This window comes from Echinops telfairi, unplaced genomic scaffold (assembly GCF_000313985.2).
Source record: "Echinops telfairi isolate 266 unplaced genomic scaffold, ASM31398v2 ScPeMD7_4225;HRSCAF=4972, whole genome shotgun sequence".
Classification (NCBI taxonomy): domain Eukaryota; kingdom Metazoa; phylum Chordata; class Mammalia; order Afrosoricida; family Tenrecidae; genus Echinops; species Echinops telfairi.
In genome coordinates this window covers 7,261,756-7,284,020 of record NW_022108124.1, presented here as the reverse complement: position 1 = coordinate 7,284,020, position 22,265 = coordinate 7,261,756, and the positions used below count along the sequence as shown (strand labels likewise).

At 41.6% G+C, this 22,265-nt stretch overlaps 2 protein-coding genes across 3 annotated transcripts in view; both read right to left on the bottom strand.

Moving 5' to 3' along the window:
* TBL1XR1 (TBL1X receptor 1) overlaps positions 1 to 22,265 on the bottom strand; it is a 179,546-nt gene that overhangs the window by 49,359 nt on the left and 107,922 nt on the right. The gene's annotated exons all lie outside the window — the stretch shown is intronic.
* LOC101639751 (cornifelin) lies at positions 13,524 to 13,859 on the bottom strand. Its single transcript, XM_004708591.2, has one exon. It carries the CDS (start codon positions 13,857 to 13,859, stop codon positions 13,524 to 13,526), a length of 336 nt encoding a protein of 111 aa, XP_004708648.1.

Here is a 22,265-nt window from a genome sequence, read left to right as displayed (position 1 = left end):
AAATGAAAAAAATTAAATTTGAGAGTATATCCGCTGATCATAGTAAAAAACAAACACACAGGATTAGCAGTTCATCTATGATTTAGTCAACAATGGACAGCATGCATCCTCGGAATCACAGCATCCGGTTACATACACACACACACACACACACACACACACACACACACACACGACTGGACAGCAGCTGCTCCACACATTTCCATTTCCGAGTTGCTACTTGTATACATCCAAGACTATTTCTGTCTGCTGCCTCCACCGGTACAGTTACCATATCATTTTGTGACCTCATTCCATTCCTGGAGCGAGTCAGTGTCCAAAGATGACCTAGTTCACATGATTTTAAGTTTAAGTGACTGGGGGGGAGGGGGTGGGGGGTGTAGGGGAGACTGAAATAATTACAGATAGAGGGAAAGAAACAAGAAGAATTCTCATTTTAAAATCTTATCTTCTGCACACAGTTTAGCGCTCTGGAAACTGTGTGGTGGAAAGTCAAATATATAATCTGAATTACTTTATCTTTTTTTAAAAGTTTACCTTATCTTACAAATTTGGTCCACAAAGAACCCACCCACTGCCCAGGAGTGGATGGAGGAGAAATGCCCCACGGTGCTGCTGCGGCTGTCAATGTCTGACACAAACAGACCACCCCATCGTTTTACCCAGAGGGCTGCTGGGTCTCAACTGCTGGCCTTCTGGCGAGGAGCCCAGGGCTTAACCACGGCCCCTTCATGATGTGCAGTAGCATATACTGCACAAGAGATACGAGTTACACATGTTTGTTAGATGATTTTCGTTTCATTCTTAAGACTGAGAGGAGAAAATTAATACTTGAGGGTGCTCTCAGCCCAGCTCCATTTTGGTAGACGTACATTTCTGAACATCCCTCAGAACCGGGAATATTCCCCAGATGCATATTACTAGAACAAAAAGAACAGGAAAATGGCAATCTTGGTTCTAATACTGCCAAAATGCCACCCCTTGGTGAAACATTAGAAATGTTTAACTTCATTAATAAAAACGTCTTTGTTCATAGCATAAGCAACGATTTTAAAAATAGTATCAAGATTGTAACAAGATAGAAATCCATCTTTACATACGTCTACAATGTCTGCAGCTGTTTGACCAAAATAGAAAAAGGAAAATATTAAAAGGCACTAAAGGGAATCCGATGTTAAAATAAAATGCTTTAATATAGGCAAAGAATTGTCAAATAATTCAATCTTGAACACACTGGGTTACTTTGTCAAATAAATAAATAAAAAGGGCGAAACCCATTTTTAATTTTCTATGCGCAGGTCTAAAAGTATTAACTCACAAGAGCCCAAATATTAGATTTACAAAATAACAATCCCATTAAATGCTCCTGCCATGGTTTAAGAGTGAAACTGTCAAAGGACATAAAATATCTCCTTAGGCCATTGTCTTATCGAGGAAACCCTGCTGGCACAGTGGTTAAAGCACCCCGCTGCTCCACAGGAAAATGATGTGTCTGCCTGCTCCCTGCCTGGGTACAGATTTTCAAACTCTATGGAGCATTCTGCTTTGTCTTCCAGTACAGCACTGCTGTGAGTATAAATCATCTCACCGGCGGTGGGTTTGGGCTGTTATTGCCTCTATTACTATTTCAGAACGTGGACTGAAAAACCTTGCCCTCAACAAGCCTGCAACCTAAAGAGGTGACCGATCAGCAAACAAGATGTTATCAATTCCGTGGGAGGTCCGACTTCAGCCTATCTACCAAAGATAGGAACATTGTTATAGAGAGACGAGCTGAATCTCCAAGATACAGAGTAAGAGAAGACTGGCAGACGAGAGAGCATAGCAAGTTTATGGAAGTTCTCTGCATTCAAATCCAGAGTACCAACAGGCATCTATTTCTCCACCAACAAGTAGACTGTGGCAACAAATTTCTGGATTTACACACCCATTCCACTATTTAAACAAAACACGTCCTGAATATCAGTGGTTGTTCTGTTTGTTTTTTTAATAAATGATGCTAAGACTACAAAGATTAAAAAGTAGAGAATCCCTCCTACAAACTCTGTCCACTGAAACTGAGAACCTCTTTGAAGATGGATGGACAAAACTGGTATCTGACCTCCATCATCATCCCATCATATATGGGAGGCTTTGGTCAAATTACTTCATTTATCTTACGTTTCATATATATATATATGAAGCTTGGTAAAGTGGAAGAGCAGCGAAAGGAGGCAGGCTCTCGACGAGACGGGCTGACACTGTGTTTACAACAATGGGCCCCGGGCACGGGAACAATTGCAAGGGTGGGGCGGGGCTGTGCAGTGCTTCAGTCTGTCCTACACGGATGGGGTTGCTATGGGTCCGAACCTATTGGATAGCCCCTAACAAATATAATCATGCCTTTCATACTGATTGGGGGGGGGGGGATTACTGCAAAGATTAAATGAACTACCTACATACTTGTGTATAAGCCGAGTTTCTTCAGCACATTTTAGTGGTTTTTGTGGTACAATTAGGTGCCTCGGCTGATATTTAAGTCGGCTTATACTCGAGTCTATATGGTAATATAAACTCAGAACTTAAGTCTAAAGCCTAGAATACAGCTAGCAGGATCAGTTCTTGCTGCTATTGTGACTACTTGTAATTGCTGCTAAACGCCTTAAAATCACGTCGGCAGCAGCTGCTACTACTTTCTAACTGTTCTGAGAATTCTAACAGTTCTATTCGACCTGGTCTCTAAGACCAGACCCCAGGACAATGAATTTGGTTTTTGCTTTGACACAGCTGAAAAAAAACCAAAGGACCCACGCCATTCCTACACCTCAGGAGGAAGAAGAACGTGTGTGTGTGTGTGTGTGGGGGGGGGGGAGACGGGACCTAGAAAGGAAAACCAAGAGCCTCCCAAAAACCAAAGGGGAAAAAAGATAATGAATCAACAATTATCCAAAAGAATTATTTAATTTCCATTTGAACAGAGTTGTACGGAAAACTAAGCAGCACAGACTGACACTGGGGTCGGTCTGCAAAGGAAATAAAATGGAGGAGGTGGCTTACAGAGTGCTGTAAAATAGGCGCAATGTCAGAGACGCTAATTTTTCTTTTAATTCAAAATTTCTGAACTGTATACCAAGTTCCTACCTTTGCTCTTACCTATGAATTAACTGCTTCTCATTAATTTGGATGCTAAGGAAATAAAGGGAAAATATATTTGCTTTGATTGAGCATCTGTTAAATGCTACCTATTAGACACGCTATTTGATTCCCGTTTAGTATTGTCTTCCTCGTTGAGTGTTATCTTCCTCGTGGCAGAACTGACCCATGAAAACATTTCGATGTATAGATCTATGCTTTTTGTTATTCAAATACAAATGGTTTTTAGCAATGCAAAAAAATGGGTATTGCGATGTGTACGGTACAATAATGTAAGCACCGTCAAGAGCCAAGATTCTTTCAGCACTAGGCAGTTAGAAGCTGCCAATTCCAAACCACCACTTACGTCTGCAGGACCATCACACACAGTCCAGGCTGTCACTGCCCGGGTCACCTACTGCCACTTACCTATGCTCTCCACACACATCCCTACAGCCCACACTCTGCTATGTAACCGCTTCTGAACCTCACAGGATCATCTATCACAATCGGTTATTTGCTGAGTCCGCGACCTCGGCCTGCTGTGAAGCCAGGCACAGTTCTCTGCGGCCATGCTGCCCACGGGTTATCACAGTGAACGGTCACGTTATCCTGCCTGCGGGAACCAAGACACACTGAGCCTTCCTGTGAAATGGTGGACTTTCTGACTACAAAACACCCTGATGACTGAAAAAAATGGGAGAAGGGATCGAGATGGAGTAGGGAAGACAATTTCATCAACTTACCCATTAGCAAAATCCTGTAATACGTCAACAAAAATCTTAATAATTGTTCTTTTAATCACTTGAGAACTCTAACAATACTGACAATTTCACAATGGCTAGCATCTACCTCTTTGCAAACTTATCTCAATCTTTTAGAACCCTGATTAGGCTTCAGGGTACTAACCATGACTCGCTGCTTCCAAGGAGAAAGATGAGACTCTCTGCTAGGACAGCATCAAGGAGAAGTTATAGTCTGTCGTTAGAGCCAGAGTGCGGCAGAGCCACCTTGATGGCAGGGAGATTTGGTGGCTTGGGCAGCTATCCGATACTTCTAGATACAGCAAAGAAGAGCATGACGTGATGACACGTTAGTATTTCGTAGTCTGCCCACAGATGTTCTATCCTCCCTGAAACCACTCTCGGGGGCAGCAGCTTCCCACCACCACCAACAAAATCAATGCTCTTAATTTTCTACCAAATTAAAATATTAATAATTAGAACCTAGCAATCTTGGGTTTTATCGCTTTTGTGTGTTTAAAATGTACACGTGGATGAGTTGCTAACTTGGTTTTAAAGTCTTCTTCAGCAATACACTTTATCTGAAAGATAATTTTCCTGCGAATGTCCTTGACAATCAATATGCACATCTTACATAATAGTGGTGTTCTTTCTTGAGTCTTGATTCTTACTGGCAAGCTCTGTGCTTTGAAATTTTTGGTTGTTGTTTTGTTATCAGATTAACGCTAAACAAAATTGCTGGATCTTAAGAAATTAAAGTATAATTTAGCAAGGAGAAATTCCTAAATTACTGTTTTCCCTTCATTCGGGGTGCTAAGGAGCACATTAAAGATAGCGTGTTAGAGATAGTACGACTGCAAGTCTCACTCTGTCTAGCTCTGCCCTAGCCTGTAGGACTTTATACCAGTGACATGAGGTTCTTCCCTGATTTGGAAAATAAGGAAGCGGAATGGTATGGTCTCAATCACGCCGAACTTCTGTTGTTGTTTTTTAATTTGAATTGGGTAAAGGCTTACAAAAGCAGATCAGGTTTCTTTTCACCAATTCATACCCTTTTTGTTCCGTGCCATTAACTGCAATCCCCCTAACATACCACCATTTATCCTCCTTCCTCCCTGTGATGCCTGTTTCCATTCTTCTTTCTTTCCTTGTCCTTCTAAACTTTGTCCTTGAGTAAATGCCATCCCTTTAATCTCAAATGGTGGATTACTCTAAGGCCTGTGCATACCTGCGTAAGTCTTACTGTCTTCCATGGTTGATTACTCTAAGGCCTATGTGTACCTCTGTAAGTCTTACTCTCCTCCTTTAGGAGCTCTGGGTGAGTAGTGGTTATAAATTAGGCTGCTAACCACAAGGTCAGCAGTTCAAATCCACCAGCCACTCCTTGAGAGAAAGACGGAGCTGCTTTGTACTCCCATAAAGAGTTACAGTCTCAGAAACCCACTGGGACAGTTTCTGCCCCATGTGACATGATCACTATGAGTTGGCAACTCCGGTCTTGGGTTATATTGGGATTGAACCAATCTCTAGCAAGACCAGCAAGCCTGACTGTTAAGATGTTGAGTTCTGTTCTTCTTCTCCCACTGTATCTGGGGCTTTCTAATGTGATCCGTAATCCCTTTCAGAGCAGTCGGTAGTGGTAGTTGGGTGCCATCTAGCTCTTCTGGTCCTGGAGATCAATGTTTACATGGTCCAGTAACTGAACTCATAATTCCCTTGTCATCAATTTTAGCCACTCTTCTTTCCTTCTGATAGGAAGACACCTCAGTTGCTGCTATTCCCTTTTTAGATGGCTGTTCACTGCCTTTTAAGATACTAGTAACTACTCACAAAGTTGAGCATTGCCTTTGTGGACTATGTTATGCCAACTGACCTTAGTGTCCCTTAGACTATGGTCCTGAGCACCCAGGCTTAGCAACTTGTTCCATCAAGGTGTTTGGTTATGTCCAATAAGTTTTCATAGCTCTGCCCCTTGTATGCTTCACTCCATCCATGGCTATTTTTGCACAGTTACAGATACTCTGTCAAACGTGTGTCTACACTTGTGGGTATCCTCCCGCTCTCTCCCCACATCCATTCAGCTTGCACATCTACCCATTCATGTACTAGCTGCTATTTTAGGGTTGGAATGTAACAATATTTACTTCTGTTGAATAGGCAGACTCATATAGGCCACTATAGGATACTGGATCTTGTAGTGGTTAAAGAATGGTCATTATTGGTGAATAAAAGTGCATCAAAAGACTTGAAAACCAGTCATATCTCAGATGGACATCTCCAGGAAATAGGAAACTTAAAGAATTGGAAAACAAAAATGCCTATCTCATTAAGCCGTATTCAAACACCTACCACATATGGTGGTGCTTATTAGGGTTACTATGAGTCAAAATAGACTGGATGGCAGTGGATTTGTTATTGATAAGTCAGAATCCATTCAACATCAATTAGTACGGTGCCTTACACATAAAAGACATAAGAAAATGATACATCAAATCAATTATTCATTAATAACTGAGCTTCTGATTGACGTGAGTCATTTGTTTTAGTTGGGAGCTACACCAGGGACCAGGAAACTAAAGCCTGGTGTTAAATCTAACCCGTCTCCTGTTTATTGTACAGCTTGTGAAGTAAGAGTTATTTTTATACACAAACATTTGCCATCGATCTGTTGATACCACCCAAACAGCAAACCCACTTCTGGTAAGCTGATTCTAACTCACTATCACCCTGTAGGGCAGAGTATATCTGCCCCAGAGGGCTTACAAGATTGACAGATGCACACTGCCACATCTTTTTCCATGGGGTGGATGTTGAGGTCTAGCCTTTTGGTTAGCCCTCAAATGCTTTAACCATGGTACCACTAGGGCTACTGTGTAGAGATGAAAAGAAACACTAACTTTGAGTCCTAATTGAGGTTCTTAGTAAAGCTCTTAGACTGAAGAGTAGAAAGCAGTATCCACAACGCGATGGCACAACTTTGATTTAAATGCACAACTGACATTAGCAACATCATTATTTCTATGGAGACTTATGATGAGCTGCTTCATAAATGTGAACCTCAATTTCTCTTCTGCTATTTGGGAGTGGGATGGGGGTATTAAGCTGGATGGTAGCTAAGATCTTCTTAAAAAATACAAAACTACCACAATTCTAGTAAAAACTAACATATGTATTCAGTGATGAACTATATTATAATCACGGTTTACAGCACAATTTACAAAGAAATGAAAGCATTAACTGAAGGTTTCTGGTCCACTTCCTAGTTTGCTGAGTAGTGCCGAGGGTCTTAAAAGCTTACAAGCACCACTGGTCTCTAGTCAACGGGAGCACTAGAGCGAGAACAAGGATAGGCAGAAAGAGAAAAATATGAAATGTTTGCCAATTGTCTCCATCACAAGTGTCTCCTTTGGCAGAATTAAGACCTGCATGCTTCCAAGCTTCCATTACTGAGCATTTTCCTGAGTCTAGAAAAGAACCTGACTTAAGGGGATAAAAGGCAGAAAGGAATTTCAAATTCTCGTGGAGTCCATATTTTCTGGAGCCAAGGCTGCTAGCTAACCCCTAATACTGCCCTCAGATAATCTTCATAACTAAAACTACCCTTAGTAAGTCTTCTTAAAACCAAACAAATTTTACTTTAACTGGTTAAAAAAAAAAATCGCTATGATCTGAATGTTCTTTGTAGAACTAGCTCTGTGGGATCCAAGGAGCCCTGGTGGCACTGCCAATGCAAGGTCAGTGTTCAAAACCACCAGCTGCTCTGTGGGAGAAAGTTACCACACCTGCTCGCACAAAGACGGCAGGGTGAGAGACCAGGCAGGACAGCCGTGAGCCGGGATCATTCGATGGAAGTGGGTTTGGTTTCTCCTTTGGATATGGGATCCAAGTGACGATATTTTGACAGGTTAAGTCGAAACTTCACGAACAGTGACTATGTGAACAGCCAAGGAACGACTGAAAATGAGGGTGAGAATGGTTGTAGCACTCGGCGTCTAATCAACACCACTGAATTACAGAGGTAGAAGCCGTTGAATGAATGCTTTACTGTGTATAATCAACAAAACAGCATGTTTTAAAGGAGAGCATTGTGAAATGAGCTTGGATGTGGAGGCTAGCTACTCACTGTCTCTGGGGAATTCAGCACAGGGGTTTCTTCTTCCAGATGAACTAAGTGGAACCATCACTTTCGTAAAACGTCACTAAATGTCGTTTCAAATGGTAACTGAATCTCTGGGGAAATCTATCAGTCATGGGCTTAAAGGCTTATTTTAACTCACACTTCCAATGAGATCAGTGGTAATAATAATAATAATGAAACTTTATGTTGTATAATTTACATGTGTAAATACATGAAAGGCATAGGGTCTGGTAGATCAATGCAAGACTGCCTGAATTTTATTTTATTTTTTTTATGCCTGAATTTTAAAATCCATTCTAAATGCAAGAGGGACCAATGGATTCTAATGTAACAAAATACAAAATGTATTGGGATGATTTCAGATACCACATCGTGATTATGTCTTAAGAAAATAAATACTTGTCAAGGTTTGGCATAATACATGCAACAAAAAATCCAAATTTTTATTTGAAAAGCTTCCAGCTACACGAGGGGACTTTCAAAGAGTTCATGGAAATTTTTCATTATCTTTTAATTCTGTTTTTCCATGAACCATAGGTGCCCCCTTGGTATGCTTTCTGTTAAGGCCTGGTATTGCTTCATATACAAGTTAACAAAGATCAAATTTATGCACAGCCCATACTAAACTATAGCAAATCCTGTATTAAGATGTTGAGGTCTGCCCACTGGTTCATCACACATGGGTGATACCTTGTGGCCCACACTAAAACATTACTTGGCTGAAGATGTTGTACTGTATGTGGAAGTGTCTTAATGCACAGAAGTAGGCTACATACTACATATGAAGACAAACATTTGACTAATTAATGCTAGCTACAAGCTCTAACTAATTTAATTTAAAGACAAATTCAATTTAAAGACATTCTTGGGAATGGAACTTGTTCATACTTCAGGCACTTTATATAATTCAACTATTCCAACATTTTTCAACATATAAACGCAAAACAAGTGGTAAAATCCACCTGATTTTCTAGTAAGTAAACAAACAAGAAACAATGCTATTATTCTCACTAAATTTTATCTTGGAGAATACTTATTTTCATAAAAATTGTTATTTGTGTTAATGTTCATCACTGCTATTTTAAAATGAATTGATTAGCAATATAATTACTTTCTAATCAAACTAACATATATAGTTGTCATTTCTAATGTGTTAAAAACATCAGTGTCTCCAAGAGGGCTTCCAAAACGTGGTGTAAAATTGGAATTAAAAGGTAATGGGATTTTTCTACAAACTTTCAGGCGTAACCTCATACAATCGACATCAACAAAACCTCTTTGGAATCATAGTAAACATGAACGTGTAACAGGGTATTGAGACCAAAGTGTTTTGAGACCTGCTGGTACAGAATTCTATTTCATCTTGGCAATATAACACCAGCTTCTCCTAAAGCAAAACTGTTATTTTAGATCTCCCCACCCCAATACAAAATTTAACAGGAACTATGCTAAAATTTTTCCAAAGTTAGGGAACTTCCTTGGGAAAAATCAGTTCCTTAGGCCATAACAGTTATATTGCGTTCTTGTTGGAATAGACAATTTAATAAACAAAGCATCTGTAAAATCTGCAATATCAGCATATCAAAATTCCATTCAGATAAAAAAATTAAAGATGTCCTTAAACTTACAACATATGGGGGTGGGGGTGTATAAGTCTTGTGAGACTTATAAGAGGACTTCTTCACTGACCCATAGCCCTACAGGGGACAACACCAGAGACACAGTGTGGGAATCACACCTGATCTGATCCCGCCACACCGAGCCAAAACACTAAGGGGCTGCAACAGAACAGCAAGGGAACAGAACAGCGAGGTCCCCAGGAATGCCAAAGGTGGACTTTGGGGCCAGGACGTGGTGCCCCAACAGACTGGACTGGAAAACTCTCCTAAAGGTCAACAAACCGTCCTTGAACTTACTCCAAGCATTTCTTTCTTGTTGTGTTTTGTTTTGGGGTTGTTTTTTTTTGTCATTGGTTTGTTTTTGTTGATTTTTTTTCTTGTATATTGTTGCTTGGTTTTGCTCGATCTTGTTTTTGTGCGTGTTATTATCTACGGAGGTCTGTCTAAATAAGATAGGCTGGATGAACAATCTGGAGGAGAAAACAATGGGACCGACAGTTCCAGAGGGACATGGGAGAGGGCGGGGAAGGTAGTGGTGTTAACAAACCCAGGGACAAAGGAACAACAAGTGATCCAAATCGGTGGTAAGGAGGGTGTAGGAGGCCTGGTAGGGTGTGATCAAGGGTTATGTAACCAAGAGGAATTATAGAAACCCAAATGAAGACTGAGCATGATAGTGGGACAAGAGAAAAGTCAAAGGAAATAAAGGAAAGAGCTGGGAGGCAAAGGGCTAAGTAATGGCATGTACATATGCAAATATATTTATATATGAGGGTAGGGAAATAGATCAATGTGCATATATTTATAGGTTTAGTATTAAGGTAGCAAAAGGACATTGGGCCTCCACTCAAGTACTCCCTCAATGCAAGAATACTTTCTTCTATTAAACTAAAATTCTATGATGCTCACCTTCCCGACACAACTGCTGAAGACAAAGCATGTGAATAAGCAAATGTGGTGAAGAAAGCTGATGGTGCCCGGCTATCAAAAGATATAGTGTATGGGGTCTTAAACACTTGAAGGTAAACAAGCAGCCATCTAGCTCAGAAGCAACAAAGCCCACATGGAAGAAGCACACCAGCCTGTGTGATCACGAGTTGCCGGAGGGATCAATTATCAGGCATCGAAGAACAAAAAATCATATCATAGTGAATGTGTGTGTGTGGGGGGGGTGCGCCCAAAGCCCATTTGTAGGCCAATGGAGATCCCCTTACAGAAGGGTCTTGGGGAGGAGATGAACCAGTCAGGGTGCGATGTAGCAACGATGAAACATGCAACTTTCCTCTATTTCCTAAATGCTGCCCCCACCCCCACCATGATCCCAATTCTACCTTGCAAGTCTGGCTAGACCAGAGGATGTACACTGGTACAGATAGGAACCAGAAACCAAGGGGATCCAAAGCAGATGATCCCGTAAGGGCCAGTGGTGTGAGTGGTGATACTGGGAGGGTAGAGGGAGGGTGGGTTGGAAAGGGGGAACCGATTACAAGGATCTACATGTGACCTCCTCCCTGGGGGACAGACAACAGAAAAGTGGGTGAAGGGAGACGTCGGACAGGGCAAGATATGACAAAATAATAATTTATAAATTATCAAGGGTTCATTGGCGGGGGGGTGAGCTGATGTCAGGGGCTTAGGTGGAGAGCAAATGTTTTGAGAATGATGAGGGCAATGAACGTACAAATGTGCTTTACACAATTGATGTATGTATGGATTGTGATAAGAATTGTATGAGCCCCTCATAAAACGATTTTTAAAATAAGAGGAATTCTTTCCAGATACAGTCACTCGATTCATTAATCTTACTGAAAGGTTGTTCCTCTTATCACAAATTGTTACTGGGCACGTTATTTTATGCCAGGGAGTATTCGAAGACCCATACATTCACATGACATCGAAAACCCAACCGCATTCAAAAACTCAGTGCCCTGGAGCAATAAGTGGTGACTAACAGTGACAGGCTAGAACTGCCCCTGTGAATTTCCAAGACTGTCATTGTTGGTGGCAGTAGAAAGCTGGTGGATTCAAATTGTTGACCTTGTACTTAGTAGTCCAAGACATAACCCACGCTACCATCAAGGATCCTAGGCAGTGTTTCTGACTACTATAGACCTGTACAGGCGCACACAGCCTCATCTTTCTCTTGTGCGGTGCCCGGTGGGTCTGAATCACTGGGGCCACAGTTAGCTCAGTGCTTACCAGACAGCATCACCAGGCGAGTAGTATCCTGAGACAGGATTTGTGTGCCATATTCCACAATGGATCCTACTTTCCTACCAAATGCCATTACAAAAAGCTGTCGAAGCTGTAAAGAAGCATTCCCACCACAGTTCATTTCCTGGAAAGGACAGGAACAATCTTCTTTCTCTTCTGCTGTGGGCTCACACTGCCCTGCATGGACACATTTTCTGTACATTCTAAAATCTGTGTTAAGTGGTAGTGTTCTGAAGGACCAGAATTCCTTTCCTAAGAAACTGATAAAGGTCTCTCTTATTTAAGCCCGCCCTTTCCTCAGCAGCCAAAATATTCCACTGCCATCAACTGGATTCCAACTTACAGTCTTTTAGAAAAGCGTTCACCTGCACCCAAACTGTTACTACGGTGCAAATCTATACAGAAGGCCAACTGCCACATTTTTTTTCCAACCAGTCAGTCAGTGGGTTGAAACTACCAACTGTTACTTAGCAAAGTGGGCTTGTATGCATTTCGGCTGCATGGCACCTAGTTTACAAGAAAATGCACCTTTACAACTACCAGAAATGGTAGAACCAGTTCATGGTGCTTTCTTCACCATATTTACAGCAATAAATAATACAAGACACATTGACACTATAAAATTGGTTCATTCATGTACTTAATCTGTTAGCTATAAGAAAAAATAAAAGAGGGCTAGATGAACAACACATTTGAAATTCTTCAATTCCAAATCTCTAGATTATACATGGTGCAATGTCGCGTCTTGTCTCTGTGGACGATGGGGGCAGTTAACAAAGAAGAAAGGAGATTGGGTACGGAGAACAGAACACCTGTTTTTCAAATGAAACCAGTGTATCCCCCATTGCTACTCCTAATCACACCTACAAGTGCTTGTGGCTGTATTATAAGGTACTTCAGCTTGAGATTTAAAAAAAAATTTTTTTAATTATCTTCATTCCTCACATAGAACCTTTTATTTACAACCTTTTCTCAAATGATGAAGCCCAGACCAAGGCAGAACTGTCCAGAAAGCATATCTCACCCTGGGACTCATCAGCGTCCCCCAGATGGGTCTCCTGACCAGCCACCCCAAAATGCAGCCCTAGTCCCCTATTGAAATTTGTTAGCATCCTCTTCCCAACTTTCTTAAATCTCCTACTCTTGTGCCCCCACACTGCAAACCAAATGAGTTCATTTCCCTCTTCCAGCAGTATTTGTACAACAGGTTATCTATACTATTTCCCTGACCCTCAATCCCACAAACTTCAATGCTAAGATTGTATGACAAGCTGACAGTCTCATACAATGACATGTCACGAATCATCATGCTTAAAGTTCTGCTTCCTTCTACTGAAGAGCCTGGTGGTGCTGCTGGGCAAGCACTGGACAGCTAACAGCAGAGTGGGCCCGCTGAACCCACCGGGGCTCCGTGGCAGGGCAATGCAGCAATCTACTCCACTAAAGAAAACCTACACAGGGTCGCTGTGGATCAGAACCCACTCGAGGGCAGTAGGCTTGGATGTTATGGGTCTGGTCCCTCATCATTAATTACCAAGTGTATTTAAGGATAATAGTAGGGACACTTTTTTTTTTTTTTTTTTTGTGGGTGTTTTCTTCTGGTTTCGGGCCTGGGGTGGAGGGGGCAGAGGAGGCCCAGTGGGGCAGGTGGGCCTAGGTGGGGAGGGTGGGCCTAGGTGGGGAGGGTGCACCACACTGTCACTGCCTGATCTTCAGTTCTCGGGCCATCTGGCAGAGGGAGCAGGGCAGACAGAAGGTGAGCGCCGCCCAGTCGTGCCCAACGGAGCCCTGAATGTGGTAACGTTCGCGCATGCCCGTGCGCAGCGAGTGCAGGCCGCCGGGCAGGTAGGGCGCGCAGCAGCACTCGCCGAAGTCGTCGGCGATGCGGCAGGCGAGGCACAGCGGCGCGAAAGTGCCACACAGACAGACGGGCATGTCGTTGCAGCAGTCGGTGAGCCCCGTGTGCCAGTCGCTGAGCTGGGTCTGGTAGCAGCTGCTGGCGCACTGGGGCTGGCTGGTCACCGGGTAGGACATGGCTTCTGGGACGACGACGATGAGGATGTAGATGGTGGTGACAGAGGTGTGGATGAAGAAGCACTGACAGTAGGTACACTTCTTAACATAGAGGGCATAAAACAAAATTTATATTTCAAATACCATGGTGCTTAATGAATTAAAGCATGTAAATAGAAAGTTGCATTTTGATACAAAGAGATCAGTTAAATGTTCCAAAATGTTTTCATAAATTATTTTCTAGACTAACAGGGAGTCAAAATAAAACCAAAGCCAAATAAGCCCAGATCTTGGGTCTCACTCAGTCTGTGAACTAAATAATATCAGAAGAGTGGTAAAAACAAGAGACCTGAAGCCAAGAGAGCAATCCTTACAGGGAATGTTTTTGTGCCCTTCTAATGTTCATTAATAACCCAAGTGTGCATAAAAACAGTCGATAATTATTTACATAGACTACTTACATATTTTATGAAAGAAAAAAACAAGCACACTGCCAAGGGGCCAATTCAAACTCATAGAGACCCTATGAAGAAAAGAGTATTATTAAAATGTAAGCTAGTGTTTCATTTACTTACAACTAATGTAACACTAATACAATTCACCCCTCAAAATCAGGTGGGAACGTATGACTTAAAACTTCTTGCAATAGCTGGTGTTTTCCGTTATCTTAGAGCATCTATCTAGCTATGAAAATGGCGTGGCAGAGACATCTGACCTCCTCTAACTTCATGAAGGAGGGCAGAGCCAGCAGCAGCAGCCCTATGACATGGAATCAGAAAAACCCAGCCAGCCGTCTCTCAGCACTCTGTGCTGGGTTCAATAATTCATAGCACTGGCACAAAGAATGCTCAGACAATACTCATGAATGCGGGGTTTGCTGGGGAGTAATCATTATAATTCAGGAACAAATAACTCAGAATGCAGTTGCTCTGTCAGGGCCACCTCTATTCAGTTATGTCCACAGGCAGGCCACTCTCTGCCCCTTAGCCTGTCAGGCTTCTTGGGCCACGTGATCCCTACCTATGGATTCTAGGCAAGTGTTAGAAAAGCTCCTTACCGAGGCCAGAAAGTGCCTGGAGCCATCCCACTCCTTGAGCAAACCTTGGCCTCCAAGTGCTCAGTTCCCTCGCTCCGGGGGTTGCTGGGCCCAGCATCCCAATCCTCCCGAAAGCCCCTCTTGCTCCAGGGGCCAGGAAGATTATTCTGTTGTCTCCTGCCTCTGATGCCACCACTTCTCTACTGCTACTTCTGTCTCCTCGTAGTTCAGTTCTCGGTCTCCTGGGTGGAGGTTCTCAGGGTGGCAACCCAAAGAACATCCTTCACTCCCATCTCCTCTTCCTGATGACAGTGGAACACCCCCCCCTTTCTATGTGCATGTCCCCATCTCCATATACCTCATTTACATGATTAGCACGCTGCCCAATTCCCATGGTGGGTCACAGCACCTTATACCCATAGTTTCACCCAATCCTTGGGTAGGAGTTATGCCCTTTGGAGAAAGGCCAAGTGATCCACTGCACTCACTAACCAAACTAATCAAAGCAGAAAGAAAACCCAACCTTTTGCACCTAAATTAGTGTACATCACGGAATACATGGGATAAATGAATGGAAAACAACAAGCCAAAATGAACAAAGAATTGGATGTGTGGCAAAGGGCGGAAAATTATCTGACTAAACTGGAAGGTTTAGTCCAGTGGTTCCCCAAACTTACTGCACTTTACAAGCGCGGGGGAAAGGGGGCGGGGGAGCCGACGAAGGTCAATGCTATTCACTCACTGCCCTTGAGCTGATTCTGACTCATAGCAGCCCTGCCCGGCCTTGGGGCTTCCTGTGAGACTGGAACTCTTCCTGCGGCAGCTGACCCTGCAGTTAGCCGCCCCATGCACAAGCACCAGCCCCTGTGCTCCTGGTCAATGCTACAGCCTTTACTTTCCCTTTTCCCCTGATCTTTTCGAAGTCCCCACCCCCACCCTCTCGAGTCCAAAAAAACCGGAAACTCACTACCACTGAGTTCATGCTGACTCATAATGACCCCATGTGGGTTTCCAAGACTGTAAAGGTTGACAGGAGTAGAAAGTCCACTCTTTCTCCCGCGGAGCTGCTGGTGGTTTCAAACTGCTAGTAATTTCGAACTGCCAACCATGTGGATTGCAGCCCAACTGGTAACCACTTATAGCACCAGGGCTCCTTTCACTCACCTGTATACACACATATATACACATTCTATTACGTTTACATTTACTTATCATATTTACATATTTATTCATCTGGAGTTAATTTTTGTTTGTGTAGGTAAAAGTACCTAAAACGAGGCATTTGGGGGCCGAGTTTCTATCCAGCCCTTGGTGATCCAGACCAAGTGCTTTTCAAGATGCACGTCCTTCATAGGCCACACCAGAAGGACTGCTTTGGAAACCCCACTAAGTGAGCCAGACTTGCCCTTAAATACACCTTTAGCAGATTAAAGGAATTGAACTATCCCCTAGGGCTTAAGGCTGAAATTCCATAGAATGAAAAGAACAGAAGATTACTATCCCAAGGATATGGAAGTCATTGAATTTTGGTTCATATCTCCGGTTTTGAGGGTGTTCAACTAAACTTAAATACTATTTTCATAGTCTCGGCTTTTTTTTTCTTGGAGTAACATATCTTAGCAGACATTGGGCCTCTAACTCAAGCCCTCCCTCAACGCAAGAACACTTTATACTAATAACCTGGCATTCTGTAGTGCTCACCTTTCCAACACTATCAGTGAAGACAAAATGGGTGCATAAGCTACTGTGGTTAAGAAAGCAGATGGTGCCTGGCTATTACAAAATATAGCATCTGGGGTCTTAAAGGCTTGAAGTTAAGCAAGCAGCCATCTAGCAGGAAAGCAACAAAGCCCACATGGAAGTACACCAACCTGTGCTATCCCAAAAGGTAGATGGGAACAGGTATCAGGCATCAGAAGACCCAAAACAAAGAACCATTTCGATGAGAATGAGGGTGGTTGGAATGGAGACCCAAAGCCCATCTGCAGACAATTGGACAGCCCTTCACAGAAAGATCAAGCCAGCCAGGATGCAGTATAGCACCAACGAAACACACAACATTCCTCTAGTTCTTTAATGCTTCCTTCCCCCACCCCCACCCCCAACTATCATGACCCCAGTTTAATCTTACAAATCTGTCTAGACCAGAGCATGTACACACTGGTACAGAAAAGAGCTCTCTTGACACGCAGAATTCAGGACAGATAACCCCTCAGGGTCAATAATGATAGTGATACCATGAATGGAGGGAAAGGGGGAGGAAGGGGTAACCAATCACAATGATCCACATACAACACCCCCACACACACACACCCAAAGGGACGAATAACAGAAACATAGGTGAAAGGAGACAGCAAACGGTGTAATATATGAAAATAAAAATAAAATAATTTATAAATTATCAAGGGTTCATAAGGGTGGAGGTGTGGAGGTGGGAAAGAGGAGTTGATACCAAGGGCACAAGTAGAAAGAAAATGTTTTGGAAATGATGATGGCAACATATGTATTTACAAATGTTCTTGATACAATTGGTGTATGTATAAGATACTGAATAAGAGTCATAAGAGCTCCCAATAAAAAGATTTATTAAAATTAAAAATAATAACATGTCTTAGATCAACAGGTATAGTTTTGTCTTAGTGAATGGTCACTGCTGAAAGTTTGTCCTGTCTCTAACCCTCATAGTTGGCATAAACAGTGCATCATCACTTAAGTTTTGAATCTCACAACAGCCCATGTATTTTAGTGTAAACAGTTATCCTGTACATGTATGCTCTCCTTCTCTCAACAGTATTTCAAGTTCTTTACTATTAACTAAAATAATAATATCAATAAAATTATCCTATGCCCCATTTGGGTGATTTATAACACTCCTTAGCAAAAGAATGATGTCTCTAAAATACACTCGGGATACTGTATTATTAATGGGTTTTGAGCCCTCCCTTAATGACAGACCTGATCTAAGAACAATTAGTTCTTATGACATAGTGCTACTCATTTCTTGCGGATCACTTAAGATTTAGGTGCTACAGCAGAGTGTGGTGAAAAACTCAGGTGGCCCGTGGCTATCATAAAGAAAAGGGCCTTGGGTCTTAAAGGGCTTCTTTCAAAAAAACAAGCAGTCACCTATGTGAGGTGTCAGGTAAGCCGACACAGAACAAGCAAAGCAGCCTGTGTGATTCAAGGATTATAAATAATAAAATTTAAGACTAGAAGAGGAAATGGTATTATAGCTTAAATTTTGAACACCCAGTTTGCAAAAGGCTATGATGACAGTGAACGCCCCAAACCCATTTGCAGGGCCCCTGTGTGAATAAGGCTTTCGAGAACCCTTTCTGGGCATTATCAGTGATATGAATAACCTTTGCTCACACAGAATGCACTGGAAAGTGGACTAATGCAAACGTAGTTAAATTAAAATTTAATACCTTATCATGTTCTCCTTATCTGATCTATTTTAAACTTGTTGTAACATTTTTAAAATTGAGATTTTCCTTTGTTTTATGTTGTTATTGTTAGTTTATTTTTTTTGTGTGTTTCTGTATATAAAATCCAGGATAGGTAATACATAGCGACGGATCCTGGATTACTAGCTTCTTTGGGTTAATCGGGAGAAGTTGGAGGAAATGAGGAGCTAATGGTGAGTACAAGAATAAAGAAAATGTTCTAAAATTGACTGTAGGGGTTTCACAACTCTTTTTAGTATATTTAAGCCATTGATTTGTATGGTATGTGGATTAGTGTCAACAAAACTATTTCAATTAAAAAACAAATCTGACATTTTTGTTATTAGAAATCATCCAAGAGTTACAATGCCACGCTGTTGAAACGACATATACCCTACATACAGAAATGAGTCAGGTAGTTAAGGATGTTTATTTTAGCAATGTCATTTTAGAGATGGGGGGAAAGGGAGCAGGGGATAAGGATGGAGTGGGGTGAAAGAGAGGTCTAGATGTAGGGTGGTGTGTGTGTGTGTGTGTGTGTGTGTGTGTGTGTGTCCATGTGCTGTATAGGTCCTAGGGGGTAGAGGGTAAAGTGAACGATTATGCGGAGCATGCAGTCATTTGTAACAATAGATTGGTGTATGCACTAGAAGAGGCAAAGAAAAAAATCACACCAAAATAAAACAATCACATTTAAGCATTTAAGTAACATGCACACACCAAAAATATAAGAAAATAACAAAATTATAATTGTTTGACTATGCACAGGCCTGCGGAACCTGTAAATAGACCATGATGCTGTCATTCAAATATAACAAGGGGATACTGCTTGGTTTAAACTCAGGAGAGGTCCTCATTAGGGCTCATCCATACACATGTGTGTCTTCATCTATCCAATGTATACATGAAGAACAGGTTTCAGGACTGGAGTGAGTTTCACTAATGTTAATACAATAATAATGATGCAGATGGAGACAGGTCCGTAATACAATAATAATGATGCAGATGGAGACAGGTCTGTGAGAATAAGTGTTTGAGATCTTCATATGCTGATGGGGCACCACCCAAAATGAGAACAAGATGTGAAAATCTACTAATAATTAGAAAATGGAGAATGTGCAAAGTATGAATCGAAGAACATGGGAAGTTGTCAGAAATGAAATGAAATACACACACATCACAATCCTGGGTATTAGTGAGCTAAACTAGTATAGGTCATTTTCAATCAGCAAATCATATGGCCTACTATGCTGGAAATTAAACTATCAGAAGACTTTGTATTCATGGTCAAAAGGAAATTTCAAGACCGATCTTGAAGTATAATGCTGTCATCTGTGACAGGGTTATATGTCCGCATTCAAGGAAATCCCATCCATGCAAATATTATTCAAATTTATGAACCAACCACTAATGCTAGTGATGCAGAAATGAAGAATCCTACCAACAGTCTTCATCTGAAACTGATTACCCATGCAGTCAAGGTGAGTTCATCGTTACTGGTGGTTGGAATGCAGAAGTTGGGAACCATGAGGAAGGAACCGCAGTTGGAAGATACGGACTTTAATTTTGGCCCCATGTGTAAGCAGCTGAGTTCTTTATAGACCTCTGATCAACTCCTCGTTCTTCCACTTAAGAATACCATCCAGCTCAAGGATTAGAAGATTAGCTTCTCTCCTTTAAGTGCCACTCTTTGGAACACATGCTCAATCCTTCCTGTCCCAGCATTCCATTGCTATCTGTTCGATCAAATCTACTGAGATGTCCTTCCAGAATCTCATAATCAGCATCAAAGCTATTCCATACATCCAAATTTGTTTCTGCTCTCAATTTCCCCATAATCACTGCGGATATCAGAATTTCACAAGATTTAAAGTTCAGTATCATGTAGAATGTAGGTTGCTATCTCAGTTTATATCTGCACGCTCAGAAGCTATCATGTCATATGGTCACATCTTTCTACAGAACCTATCGCCTGTATTATTACAATAGCCTCGGTCTCCAAGGCCTCTTAATATTTTTTGACATCTACACATAAACATCAACCCTGGTCAATTCTTTCCCCGCTCCACCAGGCATTTAAGATGTATAATGTATGGCTTCAAAGTACACATACAGCCTATGCAGTGTTTCCTGAATGTCTTCGACATTTGTAAAAAAAGTTTCTAGCTCTCAAATTCTATCTTTCCTGCTGTTTAGTGATTAGTTCCAACAACAGTTGTTGTATTATACTATTCTTCAAATGCCATCTCCTTATAAAGCCTACTGAAAGACCAGCTCTGAAAATATCCGAGTTCCACTGCCATACCCCAAAGGATATTTTTAACTGTTTGCAAAATGGAACTGTATGCAGTTTCCCTGTTTTTCTAAGTACAATGACATTTTCTTTTCAAGACTGTTTATTTACAACTTGAACTGCCCTGTGCCTGTTTCTTCACCTGTCAAATAGAAATAAAATCTAAATGACAGATTTTGAATGGAAGGGGAATTTACAATCTGTTAAGTGTTGTGGCTTTAACTTTTTTTTAAGCAATAGTTACGCATGTGTCATTTAACACAGACATTGCATTTGGTGAAAAGGACTATTCTCTGATTTGGACGCAGTGCAAACACCATATTGAAAACCTACTAGAAGTCCATTTCAGGCATCCGAAGGCATGAGATGGTGCGATCTCAACAGCAAGGGGGAAGTCAGCCAGGAGGAAAGGGGATTGCCACCAGACCACTGTATGCTTCAGCCCAACTGAGCAGCAGGAGCAGCCAGACCCCACAGGTTCGCTTTGCTGTACCTGTTTGCTGAGGCTGAACCAATGCAAAGGTACCTGGCAACAAAGTGCACGTGGGGCACAGCCTCTTTGCTTTGATGTCCATTTCATACAAGGCAGGCGATGATACTAGAAATCAATAAATGACTTTTGAATCTATCATCTTATTTTACTAGATTGAGTATCCTGGTGCAGGAAACCTGGATGGCTTCCCATTTACTTAAATTTTAATTTTTTAAATCGTATTCATTATAAAAACCTATGTCTTTCAAGGTTTAAATTATATCTGGGTTGTTTTATTCTGTTAGATTACTATGGCACATTGAGATCGTTTCCTTGATTTCCTTTTTGCATTGCTCTGTCTTAGAAGAAGTGCAGCCAGAGCATCCCTTAGAGGGAAGGGTGATCAGACTTTGCCTTCCATACTTTGGACATGTTATCAGGAAGACCAGTCGCTGGAAAAGGACACCATGCTTGGTAAAGTGGAGGAGCAGAGAAAGGAGGCAGGTCCTCAATGAGATGGATCGGCATTGTGGCTGCAACAATGAGCTCAAATGTAAAAACAATGATGAGAATGGCCCGGAGAATGGAGTGTCTTTCTGTCTGTACACAGGGCCCCACAAGTCAGACCAGCCCCAGTGGCACCTACTACACCCAATGTTGATGGGAAGCTTAGTCTATCTTGCTCCCCATAAAAATCTAGTCTCAGTAAGCCTGTACAGAGGAACCAGCTCAATGGAAGTATATTTTGGTTTTTAACATAAGGTTTAAAGACATTTTAAATACACCTATCTTTATGGACACATGTCAAATTGACACATGAAACAAAAGCACCCATATTCTTTTTTGTTTAACTTATTTAAAACACATAAGCCACTAACTTAAAAATGAAACGATGTGATAGCTACAATGTATAATATTTAACATTATACAACTTGACATGTTGGGTTCCACATATCACTAGGGTTTGCTTGATATTCTCTACGGCATTGTTCATCTCTGCATTTGAGGCTTACTTTCTAAGAACTTTTGGACTACGTTTATATTATTCAAGTAATGCTTTCATGAGTGAAACCGATTTACTAGGCTTAACACTCGGTTTATGTTCACATGAAACTGACACGTATCCCTAGAGATAGGTGTGCCACACAGAGATTTTCGAGATTAGAAGGCTTAGAAGAAA

What these genes read in the sequence shown, in the direction of transcription:
- LOC101639751 (XM_004708591.2), bottom strand. Translation starts at nt 13,859, where the DNA reads ATGTCCTACCCGGTGACCAGCCAGCCCCAGTGCGCCAGCAGCTGCTAC.